At 39.2% G+C, this 21,736-nt stretch overlaps 1 protein-coding gene across 2 annotated transcripts in view; it reads left to right on the forward strand.

Annotated features, from left to right (window-relative positions):
• Window positions 1-16,782: 16,782 nt before the first annotated feature.
• LOC140469243 (regulator of G-protein signaling 3-like) overlaps window positions 16,783-21,736 on the forward strand; it is a 271,500-nt gene continuing 266,546 nt past the window's right edge. Inside the window, exon 1 of one of the 2 annotated variants that reach the window (XM_072565577.1) lies at window positions 16,783-17,061. In XM_072565577.1, coding sequence (XP_072421678.1) covers window positions 16,954-17,061 — 108 coding nt within the window. In that variant the 5' untranslated portion in view covers window positions 16,783-16,953. The remainder of the gene's footprint in view (window positions 17,062-21,736) is intronic. The other variant, XM_072565579.1, reaches the window with a different exon arrangement.

Below are 21,736 nucleotides of genomic sequence, written 5' to 3' on the forward strand. Positions count from 1 at the left end.
CATTGGACAAACAGGCAGAAAATCAGCCACCAGGATACATGAACATCAACTAGCCACAAAAAGATATGACCCACTCTCACTAGTATCTTTACATACAGATGAGAAAAGACACCTTCGACTGGGACAACATATCCATCCTAGGACAAGCCAAACAGAGACACTCACAAGAATTCCTAGAAGCATGGATTCCAACTGGAACTCTATTAACAAACACTCCGCCAAGGACATGCAGGTCCTTGGCCTCCTACATCGCCAGACCATGGCAACACGATGCCTGGAGGAAGAGCGCCTCATCTTCCGCCTAGAAACCCTCCAACCACAACGGATGAATGCAGATTTCTCCAGCTTCCTCATTTCCCCCCCCCCCCACCTTATCTCAGTCCCAACCCTCGGACTCAGCACCGCCTTCTTGATCTGCAATCATCTTCCCGACCTCTCCGCCCCACCCTCTCTCTGGCCTATCACCTTCACCTTAACCTCCTTCCACCTATCGCATTCCCAACACCCCTCCCACAAGTCCCTCCTCCCTACCTTTTATCTTAGTCTGCTTGGCACACCTTCCTCATTCCTGAAGAAGGGCTTATGCCCGAAATGTCGATTCTCCTGCTCCTTGGATGCTGCCTGACCTGCTGTGCTTTTACAGCAACACATTTTCAACATTGACTTGGATCCCATTTACCACCCCCGAGAAAAAGAACAGGAAATGACATCGTGGGAAATTACATCACCAATTCAAGGAAACCTAAACACGGAAATAAAAAGTGGGCCATACCACCAGTGCTTCATCTGGAGGCTCACTGATGTTACCTAGTATGGTGACAAAACGTCTGAAAACAAACCTTCCAGCTCAGTGAGCAAACCTACATCCAGAACTATCAACATGCTCTGAAACAATTTAAATGCAGATAACATATAAAATCTTTCTTTTCTTAGCTGTGTCTGGAGCCACAAATACCCAGATAAACTTCAAGATTGAATGAGACTTTTAAGATCCATGAAAGCTGAAAATACACAATGTGAGAGTCATTTCTGAAAGAGGAAAATTAGTTAATGCTTTGAATACAATTTTTCATGTTGATTAAAGTTGAATTTGTTTATTAATATTTCTGTACATTATAAGGTGTTATAATTTAAGCAATATGGAAATCAATAATATTTTCCTCAGCAAAATGATGGAAGGGAACTTGATAGTGAATTTAGCAACATTGATGAAGTCCACTTGGCTCCTAATCTCATCACAGGCTTGGTCCAAACATGGCCAAAACAGCTGAATTCCATTGGTGAGATTAGAGTGACTGCCTTTGGCACCAAGACACCATTTGACTGGATATGGCAGAAAGGAAGCTTAGTCAAATTGAAGTCAGTTTGAAACAGAACTGGGCTGGGAAGTGGCAGGTGGAGTTCATCCTGGAAAAGTGTGAAGTCATTCACTTTTGAAGGCTGAATTTGAATGCAGATTACAAGGTTTAACACATGTTTCTTGGTGGAACAGAGGGATCTTGGTGTCCATGTCCATAGATCCCTCAAAGTTGCCACCCAGGTTAATGAGATTGTTAAGAAGGTGTATAGTATGTTGGCTTTCATAAGCAGGAGAATTGAATTTAAGAGCTGCGAGGTTATGCTGCAGCTCTTTAGGGTCCTGGTTTAACCACACTTTCAGTTCTGGTCTCCTTGTTATAGGAAAAATGTGGAAGCTTTAGAGAGGGTGCAGAGGAGATTTACCAGGATGCTGCCTAGACTGGAAGGCATGTCTTATGAAGAAAGGTTGAGGGAGCTAAGGCTTTTCTCATTGGAGCAAAGAAGGGTGAGAAGTGACTTGATAGAGGTGTACAAGATGATGAGAGGCTTAGATAGAGTGAATAGCCAGAGACTTTTTCCAATGGCGGAAATGTCTATCATGAGGGGTATAAGTTTAAAGTAATTGGAAGGTTTAGGGGAGATGTCAGAGGTAGGTTCTTTACTCAGAGTGGTGGGTGTATGGAATGCACTGCTAGCAGTAGTAGCAGAATCAGATACATTAGGGACATTAAAGCGACTTTTGGATATGCACATGAAAGTTAGTATAATGAAGGGTATTAAGGTTAGTCTGATTTTTTTTTGAGTAGCATAGAAGGCCGGCACAACATCGAGGATCGAAGGGCCTGTACTGTTTTGTGTTCAGTGGGAGAAATTGAGGACTGGAGATGCTAGAGATCAGAGTTGAAAAGTGTGGCATTGGAAAAGCACAACAGGCCTGGATGCTGCCTAACCTCCTGTGCTTTTCCAGTGCCACACCGAAGTCAATGGGAATTGGGGGGAAAGTCCCTCCACTAATTGGAGACATACCAGTATAAAGGAAGATGATTACAGTTAGTGGAACTCAATCACCTCAGTCTCCGATTAATGACAATCTTGGTGCAGGAGTTTCTCAGATTAGTGTCCTAAACCTAATCAACTTCAGCTACTTCATCAATTACCTTCTTTCCATCATAATACCAGGAATGTTCAGTCATCAGCAAACAATGTTCCAGCACCATTCATGACTTCTCAGATGCTAAGCAGATAACTGGCAAGAACTGTTAGTGCCCCACATGATAGGCAATGAACCCTTCCAGCAAGAATGAACCTAACCATTTTCCTTGATATTTTAAGGCATGACCATCATTGAATCCTCCATGATCAATTTTATGGGAGATACCACTGGCCAGAAACTGAATGGGAAGAGGTATTAAAATTCTATTGCTACAAGACCAGATCAGAGGCAGGGAGTTCTACGCTGGGTCACTCACTTCTTGACTTGCCGTAGCCTGTCGATCTTTTACAAGGCACAAGTCGGAGTGTATCGACTACTCTCAGCTTCAATAAGTGCAATTCTAAGATCTGTACTAAGTTCTAAGATCAATAAGTACAGTTCTAAGATCTAAGAGTGGTTAGCACTGCTGCCTCACAGCGCCAGAGACCCGGGGTCAATTCCCGCCTCAGGCGACTGACTGTGTGGAGTTTGCACGTTCTCCCCGTGTCTGCGTGGGTTTCCTCCGGGTGCTCCGGTTTCCTCCCACAGTCCAAAGATGTGCAGGTCAGGTGGATTGGCCATGCTAAATTGCCCGTAGTGTTAGGTAAGGGGTAGATGTAGGGGTATGGGTGGGTTGCGCTTCGGTGGGGCGGTGTGGACTTGTTGGGCCGAAGGGCCTGTTTCCTCACTGTAAGTAATCTAAAAAAAATTAAATAAACTTGACATCATTTAGAACAAAGCAGCCTGCTTGATTTGTGCCCTATCCACCACCTTTAATATTCATTCCCAGCACAGCCATGCACTGTGAAAGCAGTGTGTATCAAGATTCACTACAGCACCTTCTAAAGTGCATCTCCTATAAAGTTGAAGAACAAAGTTAACAGATACGTTGGAATGCAACTATCATCAAGTTTGCCTCCAAGCTCCATATAATATGAACTGGAAGTTAATTACTTTTTCACTGTCACTGAGTCAAAACCTTGGAATCCCCTTCCTCATGGCACTATTGGTGTACTTGCATCATATTGACTGCAGCAGCTCAAGAGGGCAGATCACCATAACAAATTAGGAATAAGCGATAAGTGACAGCCACTAAAATAATTTTTAAAGTTGAGTGAGATGTGTGACAAAGTTTAAAGTCCAGATCCAATTCTCATCTATCCTCATTTGATAACCAACCATTCTTCGAATTCTGAACTGGAAGCATTGTAAATTGTACAATTTGAAAAGGAGATAGGAAAGAATAAATGGAAAATTATTGTTTCAGATGATGCTGAACTTCAGCCTGATGAGAAGGTTTCTGAACAAGAAGGTCCAAATATGCATTGTGGTCCAAGATCTAATTAGTACTGTACTTAGATATCTCATGCAAAGTGATTAATTGTCCCTTTTCCACCGTCATCCTCATTTTTGGGTTGAGGCCTCGAACTTCCATTGGATTTGCCCACAAATATGTGAGAATGCTTCACAACCATATTGTGCAGGGTGGCTCACCAGGAAACCATTACAGTCTTATAGTCTGCCATCAAATATATTGGAAGAATTTCCAGGCTGAAAATTGATTTGCTTAGCCATTAGGAATGTACCTTCCATAGAACCAAGTCCTGGTGTGGTAATCAAACCTTCTAACCCAGACATAGGAACAAAGCTACTGGGTGCTGCTGAAGTGAACCAGGGGGCTGCGGGTGCTGCAAATTTGAGACAACAGATTTCTCTCAACAGATGCTGTCAGACCTCCTCAGTTTCTCCAACAATTTCTGTTTTTGTCTCGGATTTGCAGCGCTTGCAGTTCTCCGGTTTGTTTTGGCAGTACCCAGAGATGCCACATGAAGCATGCTGTACAATCAGCAGCAGGGAAACAGTAGTTTACTTGTACTACTTTCAGTCCAGTCCAGGGCATTTGTTCTGCCCTGGGTGCACTGCAGTGTTCCACTGAAACCCAATACAAGCTGGAGAAACTTATCCCATGTTCCATTTTGGCATTTTGCCGTCTTCTGAGTTAAACATTTAGTTCGTTGACTTCAGACAATGAACTATGTCCTTCATTTTGATACCTTATATGGGCTTGCTCCTTTTCACCCCTCTCCCACCATCACATTGAGTGTCTGCATTTTTGTTTTTCATGATTTTTCTTTCAGTTAGAAATCACCCTTAATCTGTTATTAGCATCTACTTGCATTCTGTGCCCTGTCTTTACATCTAGACCGGCTTTCTCTAGAATTTAGAACAATTAGAGATGATCTCATTGAAGCCTTCAAGATATGAGGAAAGGATAAAGGTAAACGTTTCCCAGTTTACTGGATGGGGAATCTAGAATTAAAGGGCATAGTCTGAGAATTAGAGATGGGAGATGTTAGGAAGCGCTTCTACGCGCACTCGTTGAGATATGTTTGGAACACTGCTCCACAGATGGCAGTGAATTAATCATTAATTTTAAATCCGAGATAGGAAGAATTTTGTGAAGCAAATGCATTAGAGGATATGAGCCAAAGACAAGTGTATACAGTTAGATCACAGATCAGCCATGATCTCGTTAAATGGTGAAAATAGGCTCAATGGGCTGAATAATCTAACCCTGTTCCTATGTAATGCGTGTCACAAAAATTTGATTGAGTTTTTTTTTGAAGAAGTAACAAAGAGGATTGATGAGGGGAGAGCGATAGATGTGATCTATATGGACTTCATTACGGCATTTAACAAGGTTCCCCATGGGAGACTGGTGAGCAAGGTTAGATCTCATGGAATACAAGGAGAACTCACCATTTGCATACAGAACTGGCTCAAAGGTAGAAGATAGAGGGTGATGGTGGAGGGTTGTTTTTCAGACTGGAGGCCTGTGACCAGTAGAGAGTGCTACAAGGATCGGTGCTGGGCCCATTACTTTTCATCATTTATATAAATGATTTGGATGTGAGCATAAGAGGTATAGTTAGTAAGTTTGCAGATGACACCAAAATTGGAGGTGGAGTGGACAGCAAAGAAGGTTACCCTCAGATCTTGACCAGATGGCCAATGGGCTGAAAAGTGGCATGTGGAGTTTAATTTAGATAAATGTGAGGTGCTGCATTTTGGGATAGTAAATCTTAGCAGGATTTATACACTTATTGCTAAGGTCCTAGGGAGTGTTGCTGAACAAAGAGATCTTGGAGTGCAGGTTCATAGCTCCTTGAAAGTGGAGTCACAGGTGGATAGGATATTGAAGAAGGCTTGGTATGCTTTCTTTTATTGGTCAGAGTATTGAGTACAGGCATTGGGAGGTCATGTTGCGACTGTACAGGACATTGGTTAAGCCACTTTTGGAATATTGCATGCAATTCTGGTCTCCTTCCAATCGGAAAGATGTTGTGAAACTTGATAAGATTTACAAGTATGTTGCCAGGATTGGAGGATTTGAGCTATCAGGAGAGGTTGAATAGGCTAGATCTGTTTTCCCTGGAGCGTCAGAGGCTGAGGGGTGACCTTCTAGAGGTTTATAAAATCATGAGGGATATGGATAGGATAAATGGGCAAAGTCTTTTCCCTGTGTTGGGGGAGTCCAGAACTAGATGGCATAGTTTTTGGGTGAGAGGGGAAAGATATAAAACTTCTTCATTCAGAGGGTGGTACATGTATGAAATGAGCTGCCAGTGGAAGTGGTGGAGGCTAGTACAATTGCAACATTTAAAAGGCATCTGGATGGGTATGTGAATAGGAAAGGATTGGAGGGCTATGGGCCAGGTGCTGGCAGGTGGGGCTAGATTTTTTTTTCGATATCTGGTCAGCATGGACGAGTTGGACCGAAGGGTCTGTTCTGTGCTGTACATCTCTATGACTTTGTGCAAAATCTAATTCTAATGCAAAGAAGTGTGAAGTCATTCATTGTGGTAGGAAGAATGCAGAAAAGCAATATGAACTAAAGCGTATGTATGAACAGAGGAGTGTAGATATCTATGTGCAAAAGTAACTGAAGTTGGTTAAGAGAAAGATACATAAAGTGTAAGCATCCTGTTTTTATTAACAGAGGCATGGAGTACAAAAGTAAATGACTGTTGTTCAAGTTCTGTAGAAGTCTGGTTTGGATCCATTAAAGAAAAGCATCCAGTTCTGGGCACCATACTAACAATTTTCGAAAGGTATTAAGAGTTCAGAAAAAATTTACTAAAATAGTTCAGAAAATGACGAACTTCAGTTCTATAGATAAATTCGACAGTTTGGACTATTTTCCTTGGAAAATAAAAAGCTAGGAGCAGATTTGGTAGAAATATTCAAAATTGTGGGGGAACAAGACAGCGCATTTGGAGAGGAAATGTTTCCATTGGTACAAAAAAGTGTATATAAGAGCACAAATTGTAAAGTGCTTGGTAAAAGAAACAATGGAAACATGAGAATTTTCTTTTCAGGTAGCGAGTGAAATGCATTGCCTGTGTGTAATGGAGGCAGTTTCATTGTATCGTTCACAAGGGAATTGGATTATTATCTGGAAAAAGGTACAGGACTAGGCAGCAAAATGGTACTAAATAAATTAGTTGTTTAGAAAGTCAGCACTAATACATTGGGCTGAATGGAATCAGTATAGTAACTATTCCATAATATTGAACCAGAATATTGATTCATGCCCCGAGATGTACTTGAGCTCATAATTTAGGTAAATACTTAGGTACAGTACTGAGTTTGCTACATTTGTAGAGATGTTCGGACAAAATTCAAAATCAATCAAAGCAAACTCGAGTATAAAAGTACAAGTTCATTCTCCTTTGTCAATAAAGAAAGCTGAATTTTAGAATTTCCTTGGCCTAACCTATGGCCCAGTTCCTTTCAATTTGGCCACAGAGCAAAGCTATTGCTGCCCTTTGCAAAGTGAGCACGGTTAGTGGGTTAAATTAATCACTATCAGCTACTCCAGAGTTCAGCTGGATGTGTATCTGTGGTTGATCCTCCCAAAATCTGACATGATCCCAAACTTCTCCCAACAACTCAAACATATATTTTTGTACCAAAGCCAACTTGCCCATTGCCCAGTATTTGTTGATATAAAGTGGTTTACAATACATTTTTAATTTAAAAATTTCACTTCAAAATCTCTGTGTGGCTTCCTAGCATTTGTAACTCCTTCCAGAACTGCCTGACTTTCCAACTCTGGCCTCCAGTTATTTGCACCATTGGTACCATACTTCAACCAACTAGGCCCTTTACTCTGGATTTCCTGCTTCAATCTCTGTTAGCTCTCCAATTCCCTTTTTCAGACTGTTTTCTTAACACAACATTTAAACACACTTTTGGTTACTCCTAATATTTTTTACTTAATTGTACAGGTCTTGCCACTTTCTTCCACTACCAGTTGAACATCATGAACCAGATGGATTATAATTTCTTGCTACTCAATGTCAGCAGAGCCATAGCTACCTTTTTTATGATGGCTAAGTGGTCCATGTTTTATCATGTTAATAGTGGTTATAAAGGGGAGAGAGTGGGCAAAATTGGTTGTTTTCACTTGAACTTAAGGCTCAGATGTTCACAAAATTTCTAGGATAGTGGATAGAATGGATAGTCAACATCTTTTTTCCCAGGGTGCATGTCAGTTACTAGGGGGCATTGATTTAAGGTGAAAGGAAGAAAATTTAAAGGAGGTGTGAGAGACAGGTTTTGAACACAGGGTTGTAAGTACAGTTGGTTCTGCTGTAACACACTAGTTCCATTCTTGTGCAATCCTGAGTAATAAGAAAATCGCAAAATAGCAGCACCATTTAAACTAATGGGGCCGAGATCACATTATAACCAATGCATGCTTTAAAAGTTTTCAATCGAGAAACAGTATTCCCAGAAGACCAGAGGTTGGCTAATGTGGGCCACTGTTTTAGAAGGGTGATAAGGACAAGTCAGGGTACTATAGACCAGTGAGCCTGATGTTGGCGGTGGGCACGTTATTGGAGGGAATCCCGAAGGACAGGATTTACATGTGTTTGGAAAGGCAAGGATTAATTAGGGATAGTCAACATGGCTTAGTGCATGGGAAATCATGTCTCACAAACTTGATTGAGTTTTTTGAAGAAGTAACAAAGGGGATTGATGAGGACAGAGCAGTGGACATAATCTATATGGACTTCAGTAAAGCGTTCGACAAGGTTTCCCTAGGAAGACTGGTTAGCAAGGTTAGATCTCATGGAATACGGGGAGAACTAGCCATTTGGATACAGGACTGGCTCAAAGGTAGAAGAGGTGGGTGGGGAGGGTTTTCAGACTGGAAGCCTGTGACCAGTGGAGTGCCACAAGGATCAGTGCTGGGACCACTACTTCTGGTCATTTATATAAATGATTTGAATATGAGCATAAGAGATACAGTTGGTAAGTTTGCAGATGACACCAAAATTGGAAGTGTAGTGGACAGCAAAGAAGGTTACCTCAGATTACAATAGGATCTTGATCAGATGGGCCAATGGGCTAAGAAATAAGACCATAAGACCATAAGACATAGGAGTGGAAGTAAGGCCATTCGGCCCATCGAGTCCACTCCGCCATTCAATCATGGCTGATGCGCATTTCAGCTCCACTTGCCAGCGTTCTCCCCGTAGCCCTTAATTCCTCTAGACAACAAGAACCTATCAATGGCAGATGGTGTTTAATATTGATAAAAGCGAGGTGCTGCATTTTGGGAAAGCAAATCTTAGCAGGACTTATACACTTAATGGTAAGGTTCTAGGGAGTGTTGCTGAACAAAGAGACCTTGGAGTGCAGGTTCATAGCTCCTTGAAAGTGGAGTCACAGGTAGATAGGATAGTGAAGAAGGCGTTTGGTGTGCTTTCCTTTATTGGTTCAGAGTATTGAGTACAGGCTTTGGGAGGTCATGTTGTAGCTGTACAGGACTTCGGTTAGGCCACTTTTGGAATATTGCGTGTAACTCTGGTCTCCTTCCTATTGGAAGGATGTTGTGAGACTTGAAAGGTTCAGAAAAGATTTACAAAGATTGGAGGATTTGAGATATAGGGAGAGGTTGAACAGGATGGGCTGTTTCCCTGGAGCGTCGGAGGCTGAGGGATGGCCTTAGAGGTTTGTAAAATCATGAGGGGCATGGATAGGATAAGTAGACAAAGTCTTTTCCTTGGGGTGGGGGAATCCGGAACTAGGGCACAGGTTCAGTGTAAGAGGGGAAAGTTGTAAAAGAGACCTAAAGGGCAACTTTTTTACGCAGAGGGTAGTACATGTATGGGATGAGCTGCCAGAGGAAGTGGTGAAGGCTAGGAAACTTGCAACATTTAAAAGGCATCTGGATGGGTGTATGAATAAGAAGGTTTTGGAGTGATATGGGCCAGGTGCTGGCAGGTGGGACTAGATTGAGTTGGAATATCTGGTCAGCATGGACGGGTTGGACCGAAGGGTCTGTTTCCGTACTGTACATCTCTGTGACTCTATGTTCCCAATTCATGAATCATGTTATAGCGAATGCACATTAACAAAATGTGTATTGTAGCAGAACAATCTGTACCTGGAATGCGCATCCAGAGGAGGTAGAAACACCAACAATAGCAACATTTAAAAGGCTTCTTGACAGATACATGAATAGGCACAGAATGGGGGATACCCATGAGGAGGCAAGGAAGGCGTCATGTGTCAGCGCTGCCTTGGTCAGCTGAAAGGCCAGTTCCTGCGCTTTGTTCTAAATGCAAGTTTCTCTTGCCAAAGTTGAATAATAATTTTCTTCTGATATGTTCTGAGTAATGGGCAAAGATCAATAATCAAGTGCAGATAAAGGAATTAAAGAACTGGGATTACTTAGGCTAACTTGATTAGTTAATGCACGAGAATGTTTTAAGAGAGTCGATCAACATTCAGCCAATGTGCTTCAAACTGCGAAATAGTAATTTGTATGATTTACTGGCAAACTGACCATGCTTCATTGATCCATTGGCATTTTTTGAGGAGATAACCCTAAATTCATAGTTACTTGAAAGATAATTCACTTGGATTTTCATAGTTTTTCAAATTTGCAACAATACCCCATTTCACCTTGCTTCTTCTCTGCCTACAGTAGCATCTATGATGAACAACAGGGCTTCGTCCTCTTTGTTGGAGTAATGTCTCTCTGATAAGAGCTGTCAGCATATGTGTAGTTTTAAGATGTATTAATGGCACATAACTTTTCCCCAATGTTCATTAACTATACAGTTGTTGCCACTTTCTTCTGCTGCCAGTTGAACATTATGAACCAGATGAATCATAATTTTTGCTACTCAATGTCAGGAGAGCCAAAGCTACCTTTTTTCAGTTTCACATATCTTTGATTCCCTTACTGTCATCATTATACACAGTGCTTTATCTAAATGACTTTTTCCTCTTTAAACAAAAAAAGCAACAGATTGTATAGAATTCTCCAAATAGTATAAAAAGACAGCTGACTCGATCTCCTGGAAAGTGAAGAATTCATAGCCAAGAGCAGATGCTGCTAGCACTTTCACTAGTTATGGGAACGTCGGGTTCCACAGGCTTCTGGAGGTGGAATCACAGGGGCCTGAGCATGGCCACAAAGGCGGAAATTGTGCAACCAGTTGAAGCATTCCAGCTCTTCTGTAATATGAAACCCTTGACTACAACGCACTTTAGGATATCCTAAGGCTGATAAACAAGTTTATATAAACCTCTACATATGATCTTGAGGAAATGTGAGAAGCTCATGCAAGAAGGCAGCACGCATTTCATAGCAGACATCAATCACCCTGCTACTTTGTTTTTACAGCAAACCTTTCAGTTATTGAGACCTTTGTCAGTTAAACATGTAGCATACCGTACAAAAAAAAATCAACATGATTTGATGGATTTATTAAACTTAGTTTCTCAACTTGTGGGACTTTAATTTTGTGAAATTTGGGGCTTTAGGTGAGTCATCCACAACCACCTTAAATTGGTTACTATGTAATAATCTAAAACACTTTCTCATTGTCCAGGGAAATGGGGGTATGGTACATCATGCATATGTGTCTACAACTCATGCCTACTAGTTTTTCCAAATGCATTTTTGGATATGTTGACTCAACTATTTTGCTTTCTTCCAAATGGATGGTTTAGTACAAATGTGAGGTTAAAACCAAATTTATCTGAGATTAAAAAATTTTAACTGCTTGGCAGCCTCATTTTAAACACAGTACAAGCAGAGAGAGATTTGAAAACCAAATGCAGTATTGTTTAGTGCAGTTGTTAACAAACAAAATTGTATCACATAAAATAAGATATTTTAAATATTGAGTCTAAGTACTGTACCAATCTTCTCCAGTCTTTCTCATTTGAGGAGAACTGGCTGGGAACTATGGAAATTGTGCAGAGATCATGCAGCAAAATAATTCTTCTACCCTGGGAGTTTGACAAGAGTGTTGATGAAAGAGTGCAGAGAAAACGAAGTATATACTAAAGTTTAACCTCATTTGTTTGTGGTCTTACGATTTTCATTAAGTTCTGTTCGTGACACCGTGTTGGTCCATCCCACTTAGACAAAACATTGATCAGTCTTTGTATCATTCATCCAGCAATAACAGGTTAGAATTACCTATAAAAGAAAACTAAGCTTGAATGACAGTCAAGGTTGTGCTTTGAAACCAAAGCCATTGACTGAGATTGCAAATTATTTCTCAGTTGAATTCGTATATTGCTTATATGCCTATCAGGACATGGATTAGGCCATTGTACTTGGTCAGGGAAAAAACAACTTTCTTAAGGTTTTCCAAGATTTTATTGTTTTCTTTTTGTGGATAAAGACAGTTTCCATAAACTTTGCAACATGTAAGTCAAGTTTGAAAAATCACATGATGATTTTCTTGGTGTTTAACGTTTGAACAAGTTTTGTTAATTGAACTGCAGGAAGTTGAAGCTTAAAAATTCATCTGAGCAACAAATGTTGCGTTTTTGACATAGTTAAATTCTTTATTCTGTTTTTGTGAAGTTAGTGCTTTAAGGTTATTTGTTGGAAAATGCTTTGAATTGTACAAATTAAATGGATTTTGTATTTGGAAGGTTCTGTCCGCTTGAGGGTTTACAGTTTGCTAAAACCAATTTTTAAAAAGATTCATCCAAGTGCCTGGATTCTCGTAACTTTTAATTCCTATTCTTGGTTTCTGCATGTATTTTTGTTTTGAACATTCTATATGACTTTGACACATTTTTCTGTTAATGTCATGTTCGAAATTTTGGGTATGAAGGAGGAGGGTGGTTTCAAGGAGAGGTAGAACGTATTGTTCTTAACTGCTAATTGCAGTGTGCAATGTGGGAAACTTAACAAAATTTTTTTTAACCTTCAGCATGTTCTATTGGCCACCCTATTCTATGCTACATGTGCTCAGTGTCCCTGGGTCAAAGTCCCGGAAACTCCCTCCCTAATAATTTGTTGATTTATCCTATTACACATGGAATGTAACAGTTCAAGAAGGCAGCTCACCATCACTTTCTCAAGCGGACCTGGAGATGGACAACAGATGCTGGTCCATTCATTGATGGTCACATTCTATTAATTAAAAGAGAAAAATAGCCACAGTTATATTGTCTTTTCCCTAATTCTAAAGTTGACCTTCTTTTGGGATTAAATTATTAGGCTCAGGATAGAATGAAATCAGTGAGCTGAAAGTTGCATTGTGATATGGATTTCACTCTAGGTCAGAAAATGTGGACTTGAGTCCTCCAGGTAACCTACTATTACCGGTTGTCGGGTGAGGCTCCCTAATTTATTGGGGATTCCAGATGGGCTATCCTAAATTGTCAAGTTCCTGGATGAGGAGGAATTAATTTTCCTCTTTTTTTTCCCCATTTATCCACCCCATTAGTTGGTTACAATAAGGTTACTTTGAAAAGAATCCTTTTCCTTATGCCTCTCCTAGATGAAATGAAGTTATGTTTTAAAAGGTGCCAACTCGTGTAAATTTTGGAGTTAAATAAAAATAAAATATGAATTCAGAAAAAGATGAAAACACTAACAGATCAGTCTATTGTTCATCCAGAGTAGATAGTGGAATGTGACGGCCTTTATACCTGGTGTACTGGTGGCACTAACGTTTGTAGTTGAGTGGCTGTTTCGAGATGCTTGGCTTTGCAAGTCAGTTGAAAGGCCTTTGACTTGTCTTGTTTTTGTTTTGATTGCAGTTTCACTTGTTTCCTAGTTTCAGAAAGAGAGAGACTTCCTTTTTATTTGTAGCACAAGCATGACTAATGGTTTCGTTAGCTGGGACTCCACCAGTATATGCCTTTGTCCATTAGCACAAACAGAACGTGATTGAAACTGGCTTTCAAACTCCTTCTTTCTGTATTCTTGAAAGCCAGTTTGAAAGGGGAAAACACTTCAACAATGTGACCAGTATGGGACATAATGTGCAGTAGATTGCTTTTTTGTGAGGAACTGGGGAAGTCAGCTCCTCATTCATTAGCTCTGTAGCCACAAGAAATGTCAATCCAATTTGTTCTGAAAGAGGATCAGTGGACCCAGAATGCTAACTCTACTTTCTCTTCACAGCTGCTGCCAGTTTTTCCATCAGTTTCTGATTTTGTTTCTGATTTTCTGCATCTGCGGTTCTTCTGTGTTTTATTTTGATGTTAAGATGAACTTAGCACATTCTTTGTGTGACTTCCCAAAGTTCTTCTCCAGTCACTAAATTTACATCTGCAGTACGTCTTTTCAAAAATTGCATGTTGTCATTCAAAGTTTGATATGTTTCTAAGTACTTTGGTGTTCTGATCCATCATCATCGTATTACTAAGATTAAATTATTTTTATTGCTTTTGGTGAAGAAATGTTGGGGACAATGTTCAGCTTTCACATGCATATAAATCTGGCATTAGCTGGTTGGCTGCCTGTTTACAGCCCAGATAACTTTCATTTCTGCTGACACCAATGGACAGGTATAATGAGTGACTGATTTGATGCCACTAATTTTGCACCCTCTCCAAAGGAGAATGTAACGTTCATTAAAATTCAAACATCAGGTCATAAACATACTTTGAAAATGTTTCTTAATAGACCCCTGAGTTAATACAAATGAGCTAAGGGTGAACTCTGTGATTGCACATACTTAGGTCCAAAGATTCAAAAGTTGAGAAATAAAAGATTGTCCTTTAACTTATTTTAATTTAAAAAGCTGTTTGTCAGAATGCTTTGAAGTGAAGTGCAATTTAATAGCTGTTTGCAATGTTGCACATTTACTAAAGCAATGTTACATCAAGAAACGTAAATAAATATTGTTGCAACCAGATGAGGGTTGAATCTTTTTAACTATTATTGGTCTGTTTAGCAAACATTATGTATTTTTTAGTAGGTAACTATCACATTTCAATTAAAATGTACTTAATTAGATTAAAACAAAATAGTTAAAATACAAAGTTTTCCTGCTTTTTGAGAAATATAATAAAAATGTAATATCAAATACACAGACAAACCCAAGTGACATTCTTATAAAGAATGGGCAAGGGGATATCTGGTACAGACAGAGGTAAAAGCAATTGACATTTAAGGTCTAAAATTCTTTGGGTTGTGAGACTATCTATCTCTGTCTTAAATACATTCAATGACTTGGTCCTCACAGCCTTCTGTGGCAATGAACTCCATAGAATTACTATCCTCTGGCTGAAGAAATTCCTCCTTCTCTCTATTATAAAGGGTTGTCCTTTCACTCTGAGACTCGTCCTCAGGTCCTTGTCTCTCCTATTAGTGGAAACATCTTATTCACGTCCACTCTATCCATGCTTCTCTGTATTCTGTAAGTTTTAAACAGATCCCCACTCATCCTTCTAAACTCAACTGAGTACAGACCCAGAGTCCTCAACTATTCTCATATGACAAGCTCTTCATTCCCAGGATCATTCATGTGAACTTCCTCTAGACTCCCTCCAAGGCCAGCACATCATTCCTTAGTCACGGGACCTAACACTATTCACAAAATTCCAAATGCAGTCTGACCAGGGCTGTAGACATCCTCAATAGTACATCTCTGCTCCTGTATTCTAGTACTCTTGAAATGAATGCTAACATTGCAATTGCCTTCCTAACTGCTGAATGAACTTGCATGTTAACCTGGAGAATCCTGAACTAGGACTCCCAAGTTCTTTTGTGCTTCAAATTTCCGAAACCCTTCCCCCAAACTGCATAGCCACACACTTTCCCACATTTTATTCGACCTGCCACTTCTTTGCCCACTCTCCTAGCCTGTTCAAGTCCTGTTTACAACCTTTAGGCTTCCTTAACACTAACTGTCCCTCCACCTATCTTTGTGTCATCTGCAAATTTAGCAACAGTGCCCTCAGTTTCTTTGTCTAGATTGTTAGTTGTGGTCTCATCACTGACCCCTGATGAACCCCACTACTCTCAATATTCTAAAAAAGACCTCTTTATTGCCACAATCTCTGCCTTTTTACCAGCCAGCTGATGCTCTATCTGTGACCATGCCTTGCCTCTTAGCTTCCCTTGACGATTGTGCTATCTCTGCCCTATTTTACCATGCACTTGCAAGTACTTCATGATCTCATTCTTAGTACTGAACTCTAAAATCTCACTAACAATTGAGGTCAGGCTAACCGGCTTATAATTTCCTATCTTTTGCCTCCTCCCTGTCTGAAACATGAGTGTTACATTCGCCATTTTCCAGTTCTCTGGGACTCTGTCTGACTCTAGTGATTCCTTAAAGATAACCATCAACACCCATACTATCTGCTCAGCTATCTCCTTCAGAACCCTGGCATATAGTCCATCTGGTTTGGGTGATTTAGCAACCTTCGGACCTTTCAGTTTCCTGAACACCACTTTAGTGATGGCCCTTGCACGAGTATCTGCCCCCTGACTCTCTCAAAGTTCTGGTATGCTGTTGGTGTGTGTTCCACTGTGAAAACTGAGGCAAAGTACCTATTCAGTTCTCCTACCATTTCTTTATTTGCTATTTCTGCTTCTCCAGCCTCATTTTCCAGGAATCCAATATCCACTGTTGCCACTCTCATCTTTTAGATAGCTTAAAAAAAACTTTAGTAGTTTATATTACTAGCTAACTTATTCTCAAATTTCATCTTCTGTTGGTAATCAATTTTTTTTTGGAATTGTTTAGTTCCTCATTTTAAATCAAGATTACATTTAAACAATACCATTATACTTTGTAAATAAGTACAAATGAGTAAGGAATATTGCTCGTTTTTGTGGAATATGTGAGGTGCTGACAATCTCTGTTGAATGTTAACAGGACACCTTCGTAAGGAAGTAGCACATCTTGTACTGCCCAGAAACACTTTTTATAACGAAATATACGGAGTAGGGTCTGTATTTGCTTAAGTAGCTTGTGTTTTTGAACGAAGCTTGTGATTGGCCTGCTAGATGGAGGTTGAATTCCAGACGGCTGAAAGCAATTGCGTGTTTATGCATTGGAACTAAGTGCGAGTGTTGAATAGCAGCACAGGATTGGTGATTTTCAAGTAACTTTTTGAATTACAAATACATTTTTTTTAAATGCAAAGATCGAAGTTTGAACCAATCAGTAATGATTTTGGTGCTTCAACATAGAAAGACGCATCGTTTCAAGAATAGGCCATTAATCTTAGAAACACGTCAACAAAGATTTTTTTCTCTCTGGCTGAGCAACATAACCGTGAGTAATCTCTGGTTTACTACATTTCCAGTTTATTCACGAGTAAATTCATGAGCTATCTCTCAATTGTGAAGAAGTCTTTGGAAATTATGTTTGTCATGCTGGCGTCGCTTGAATTTGTAGACAGATGCTTAGTGATGGCCTCAAATTTAAACGAGTACTAGACATTGAGAAAAATCGGTTAACCTAAAGAATTTGGTTGTCTTTGGACTAACGTTTACCCCTATTTTAACTGTGCTGCAGCTTACTTCCATGATTGGCAGTACTTTGCAAAAAAAAACGCTGTTCGAATTTTCTGACAGTTGCCATTCTCACAGTTACAGTAGGTAGCTGTGACAACCTGCAAGTGGCATTCGCGTTGTCAAGTGAAACTAGGAAAATATTCCCAGATGAAAATTTATGAGCGTAGAATATGAACGTAGTGCCCTATTTCCCCCTCCCCCATTCTTTCATCGAAACGCATTAGCTGTGAAAAGTAATGATTCTAACCAAAATGATACACCAGGCAACGGCAACTTTAGACAACAAACATGAACTGTGTTTTCGGAGCAAATTTTGCCTCGTGTTAGTGTATTTTCTAAGATTGCGAAAAAAAAATTCGTTTGACAAAATAGAGGTTGGAGTTGAACATTTCACTGATGCCATTAGGAAAGGTTTGAAAACGTATAAAACGTGGAGAACTCTTATGAACACGAATATTTTGGAATGGAACAATGGAATATATTGTGTGCAGTTTCTATAGTTTGCCGAAATGTCAATTGTTTGCAATTTGTTAATTTCCAGTTTAACTAAATTAATATTGTTAAGCATCATGGAAACATGACAGTTGTGTGCTGACCTAAGTCATAAGTTGTGACTATCCTCCTCATATTCTTTAAATTTTTGTTTTCCCTTTATTCATAGTAGTTCATGTTTACCTCTTCAATGCCTCTTCTTCAAAATAAAATGCATTAGCACTAATCACCCTTTTTTCCTGGAATTCTTGAAAAATAATGTTTCAGAAACAAAAATGTGAACATTAGTTCCTAATGTTGACTTTAACAAGAGAGATTTATATAATTGTTTTAACCATCACCTTCAATAATGTTCAGATATAAATGCAAAAGCTATTCTTCACTGTCTTTATGGAATTTTGTGTAAATTAGACCTGCCATGTTTTGGAAATTTTTCAAAATGAATACTTTGAGGAAACAATGGTGCAAACACTGGCTGTGCTTTATAAAGAGATTTGTCGTTGAATAATTCTGAATTAAAATTTTAAATAGTCTGAATTTCCAATTTATAATAGCTTTAAACTGACTTGAAATGGTTACACAGAATTGTGTACTGGTGCATAGGAACAGTAGCCATTAAAAAGTAGATACAGATTTTAAAAAGCTTATTTGACAGTAATAAGAACCTATTGTAATAAACAAGTGAGGTTATTTAGTCACCCACCCAATTTTGGGTATAAAAAGACTGCATTTTCTAAATAGTGAGAAACTAGAACATTGGAAGTTCAGAGAGACTTTGGTATCTATATATTTGTCATTGTCATTGTCATATTTCAAACAGGTACAAAAAATGAAATGTCGATGAGAGTGTTTTATCTCAAGATGTTCGAGGTATCACACATTTTATAGAGGATCTAATGGGCTTATAGAATTCGTAATATTAACGGATGTTTATTTTCCCAAGAGCTGTAAATGTTGCAGGTAAAGAGAACGTGCGCTGCTTATTCCTAATTGCTTTTTGGAGGTGGTATTATACTATCTTGTCAAATCTCTACAGTCCATCTGATGTAGGTACACAATCGCACTCTTCGTGCATTTAGGATTTTGACTGAAGGAATGATAGTTCCAAGAAAAAATGTTATGTGGTTTGGAGGGGCACACTAAAATATTAGTGTTCCTGTGAGTCTGCTGTTATATTTCTAGGTGGCAGAAATTGTTGGTTTGGAAGGTGTTGTCAAAGGATGCTTGTTAAATTGCAGCAGTGATCTTGTATATAGTGCACCACACTCCCACAGTGTCAGCAGAGAGGGAATGCATGCTGTAGTTGGTGGATGGGTTGCCAACCAGATCAAGTACTTTGTCTTTGATTGTACTGAGGGTTTTGAGTGTTTGCAGCCCCACACAGCCAGGTAAATGGAGAATATTGCATTATACTCCTGACTTGTAGCTTATAAATGGTGGACAGTTTTTGATAAATTATGCAATAAGTTATTTGCAGAATTCAAAGCCTGCACTTGTAGCCACCGTATTTATTTTAGTTGACACTTGGTCAAATCCTGCCTTGTTGTAAAAGGTATTCACTCTCACCTCATTTCTTGATTTGATTGGAGATTTCCTGTTACTAAAGGGAACAGTTGGTGGGGATGGAGAAAAATGATTTTTGCCAGTCATGGAATGGAGGATTGTCAGCACTCATCTAAGACTGTTGGCGAAATCAAACTTGAGATGCTTTCGTTGAGGGTAGAGTTTAATGACTAGATAATAATGTATGTAGTACTGCCAGTATCTCTTTTACTGAGGCACGTAATCCATCAATTAGGCTCAGTCACTAGCTCAACTGTTGCTATCCTGACAGATTCCCCTCTTCTCTTCAAATAAAACCTTCAAAGATGAATAAACAATACTTGAACAGAAAATCCAAGATTTTTCCATGTTCTACATCTGTTTATTATACAACTTTCTAAAATCCCAATTTCTTTTTTTAAAAAAATAGTTTAACCACAAAATGGACCAAGCAAAATGTTTTTCTTGATCTTTTAATTCATTCCACCAGGTTCCCCCTCTTTGAGAACTTTCTGTAATTTATTTGATTGCATGTTGTTTCTTGACAAATGGTGATTTGTTTCTTTTCACTTTATTTTTGGAAATCTCTTTTCTTTCTAGCATTCCTTTTGTACAGGTACCAGTGTACAAACTACATTGTTTTATTTCCTTTTAGTTTTGGACTGTGGACTGAAAAAAGGAGGCAGTTGCTTTAAGCCAAGGAGACTACACAAAGAGATGGCTGCAGTTTTTAAAATCCTGTTTACTGGTTAGATTTGTGTATTTTATACAATGTTGCAGTAGTTTGGAACATGGAAAGCAGAAGAAGTTGCCACGGAGCTGAAGAATTCTGATCTAAGGGAAATTGCTCTGACCGCATTTTGATTATCTTCTGATGAGGTGATCATGACTGTGAGAAGCTAGTGTTGCAGAGAATCACAGACTTTTATGATGCTTTCTCTTTGTGGAGGAACTGGAAAGTTCCAGAACCAGGTACCTGTCTTCCACCCACTTTTCTCGACAAATGCCCTATTGAAGGAGAAATAAAACTCCCTTAAAGAACAGTGCAAGGATGAATTTTCAACCAATAACTGAAAATCAGCATTGATGTGCACCAACCTGTATCAACAGCAAAGAAGCTTTTTTTAAAAAAAAAAGGCAAACTCATCATACTCTGTGTCTAGATGGGTGCCATTGAACTGTATTCCTCTGGTTTGTGGTTTTTTTTTTTCTGTTTTCCACGCTTGATGTTAATGTCTTTCTATCCCTCGTACACGTGTGAGGGGGAATGTTTAAGAAAGAATAAAGTTTTTGATCTACGTGTTAGTAATTCCAATTTACTAAATGCCATTGCTCAAAAACACTGTTTGTAATAAGAAGTTACTTTCTTAAATACAGAAAGCTGAGAGCTTTCTTTTAACCTTAGGTAAATTGGGAATTTTAGATAAGTAGATTTTTTTTTTCATGTTGATTACCCTGGGAACAGTGGGCCTCGATTTCTACTAAACTGAGATGTGACACTAGCATTTGTTCATGCTCACCACCTTTTGTCAAATGTACATTGTTGCAAAGTGAATGGTTATCCACCTCTCACTCTATGGGCAATTCTTCCTAAAATTGTTCTTCTGTAAGATTTCCTTCAGAATTTTGAACAAGTACACCTGCATGTTTATTACTTCCACTGGTACCAGTGTATCATCAGATAAGGTATTTTGAACTACTTGTTTTATTTTCTTGGCTTCCCAGGCTAACAAACAACATGTATTTTCCTTTCTCACCATGAATGTGATGAACCTTGCCGTAGTAGAATATCTGGAAGATTGGCAGCATTGCTAAAAAGGGCTAGCTTCATATCTTGTGGGTTACCCAAGGTTGGGAAATGGAGTGTGCATGTTTGCAAATTTAACTTACTATTTTTACTTGCGATCAGACTTTCCCACCAACAGTGCATTCATCATAATACTGTGTTCTAATTGCATCATAACTGGCATCAGGTCTAATCAGAGAGTGTAACCAGTTTAACTTTCAGTCACATTTCTTAACTCATCTATTTTTACATCCAAGGAAGAAACAATCCTTGAGTACCCCAATTGATCGGGGTGCGATTAACACTTTCCTACCAAGACTGATTGTCCAAAGTCATCCCTGATGCATCCTGCTTAACATCAGAGCCTCTATATTTAAAGGCATCCAACGTCAGGCTTCCAGGCTTAACTTAAATTTATCTATCATGTATCATTCAAATTCAATAGCGCATCTCCTTCAGTGTATATCATAAGGAGGCCTTTCAGTTTGTCTTTCCAACACGATTTTTCTGGGCCTGCTTTAAAATGAGTATAGTTTACTTTCAGCAAGACTGACCCAGCTGAGAAAAACTGTACCCTCACTGTTAAAAATCGCAGAACACCAGGTTTTAGTGC

Source organism: Chiloscyllium punctatum, chromosome 49 (genome assembly GCF_047496795.1).
Source record: "Chiloscyllium punctatum isolate Juve2018m chromosome 49, sChiPun1.3, whole genome shotgun sequence".
NCBI classification, from domain to species: Eukaryota; Metazoa; Chordata; class Chondrichthyes; order Orectolobiformes; family Hemiscylliidae; genus Chiloscyllium; species Chiloscyllium punctatum.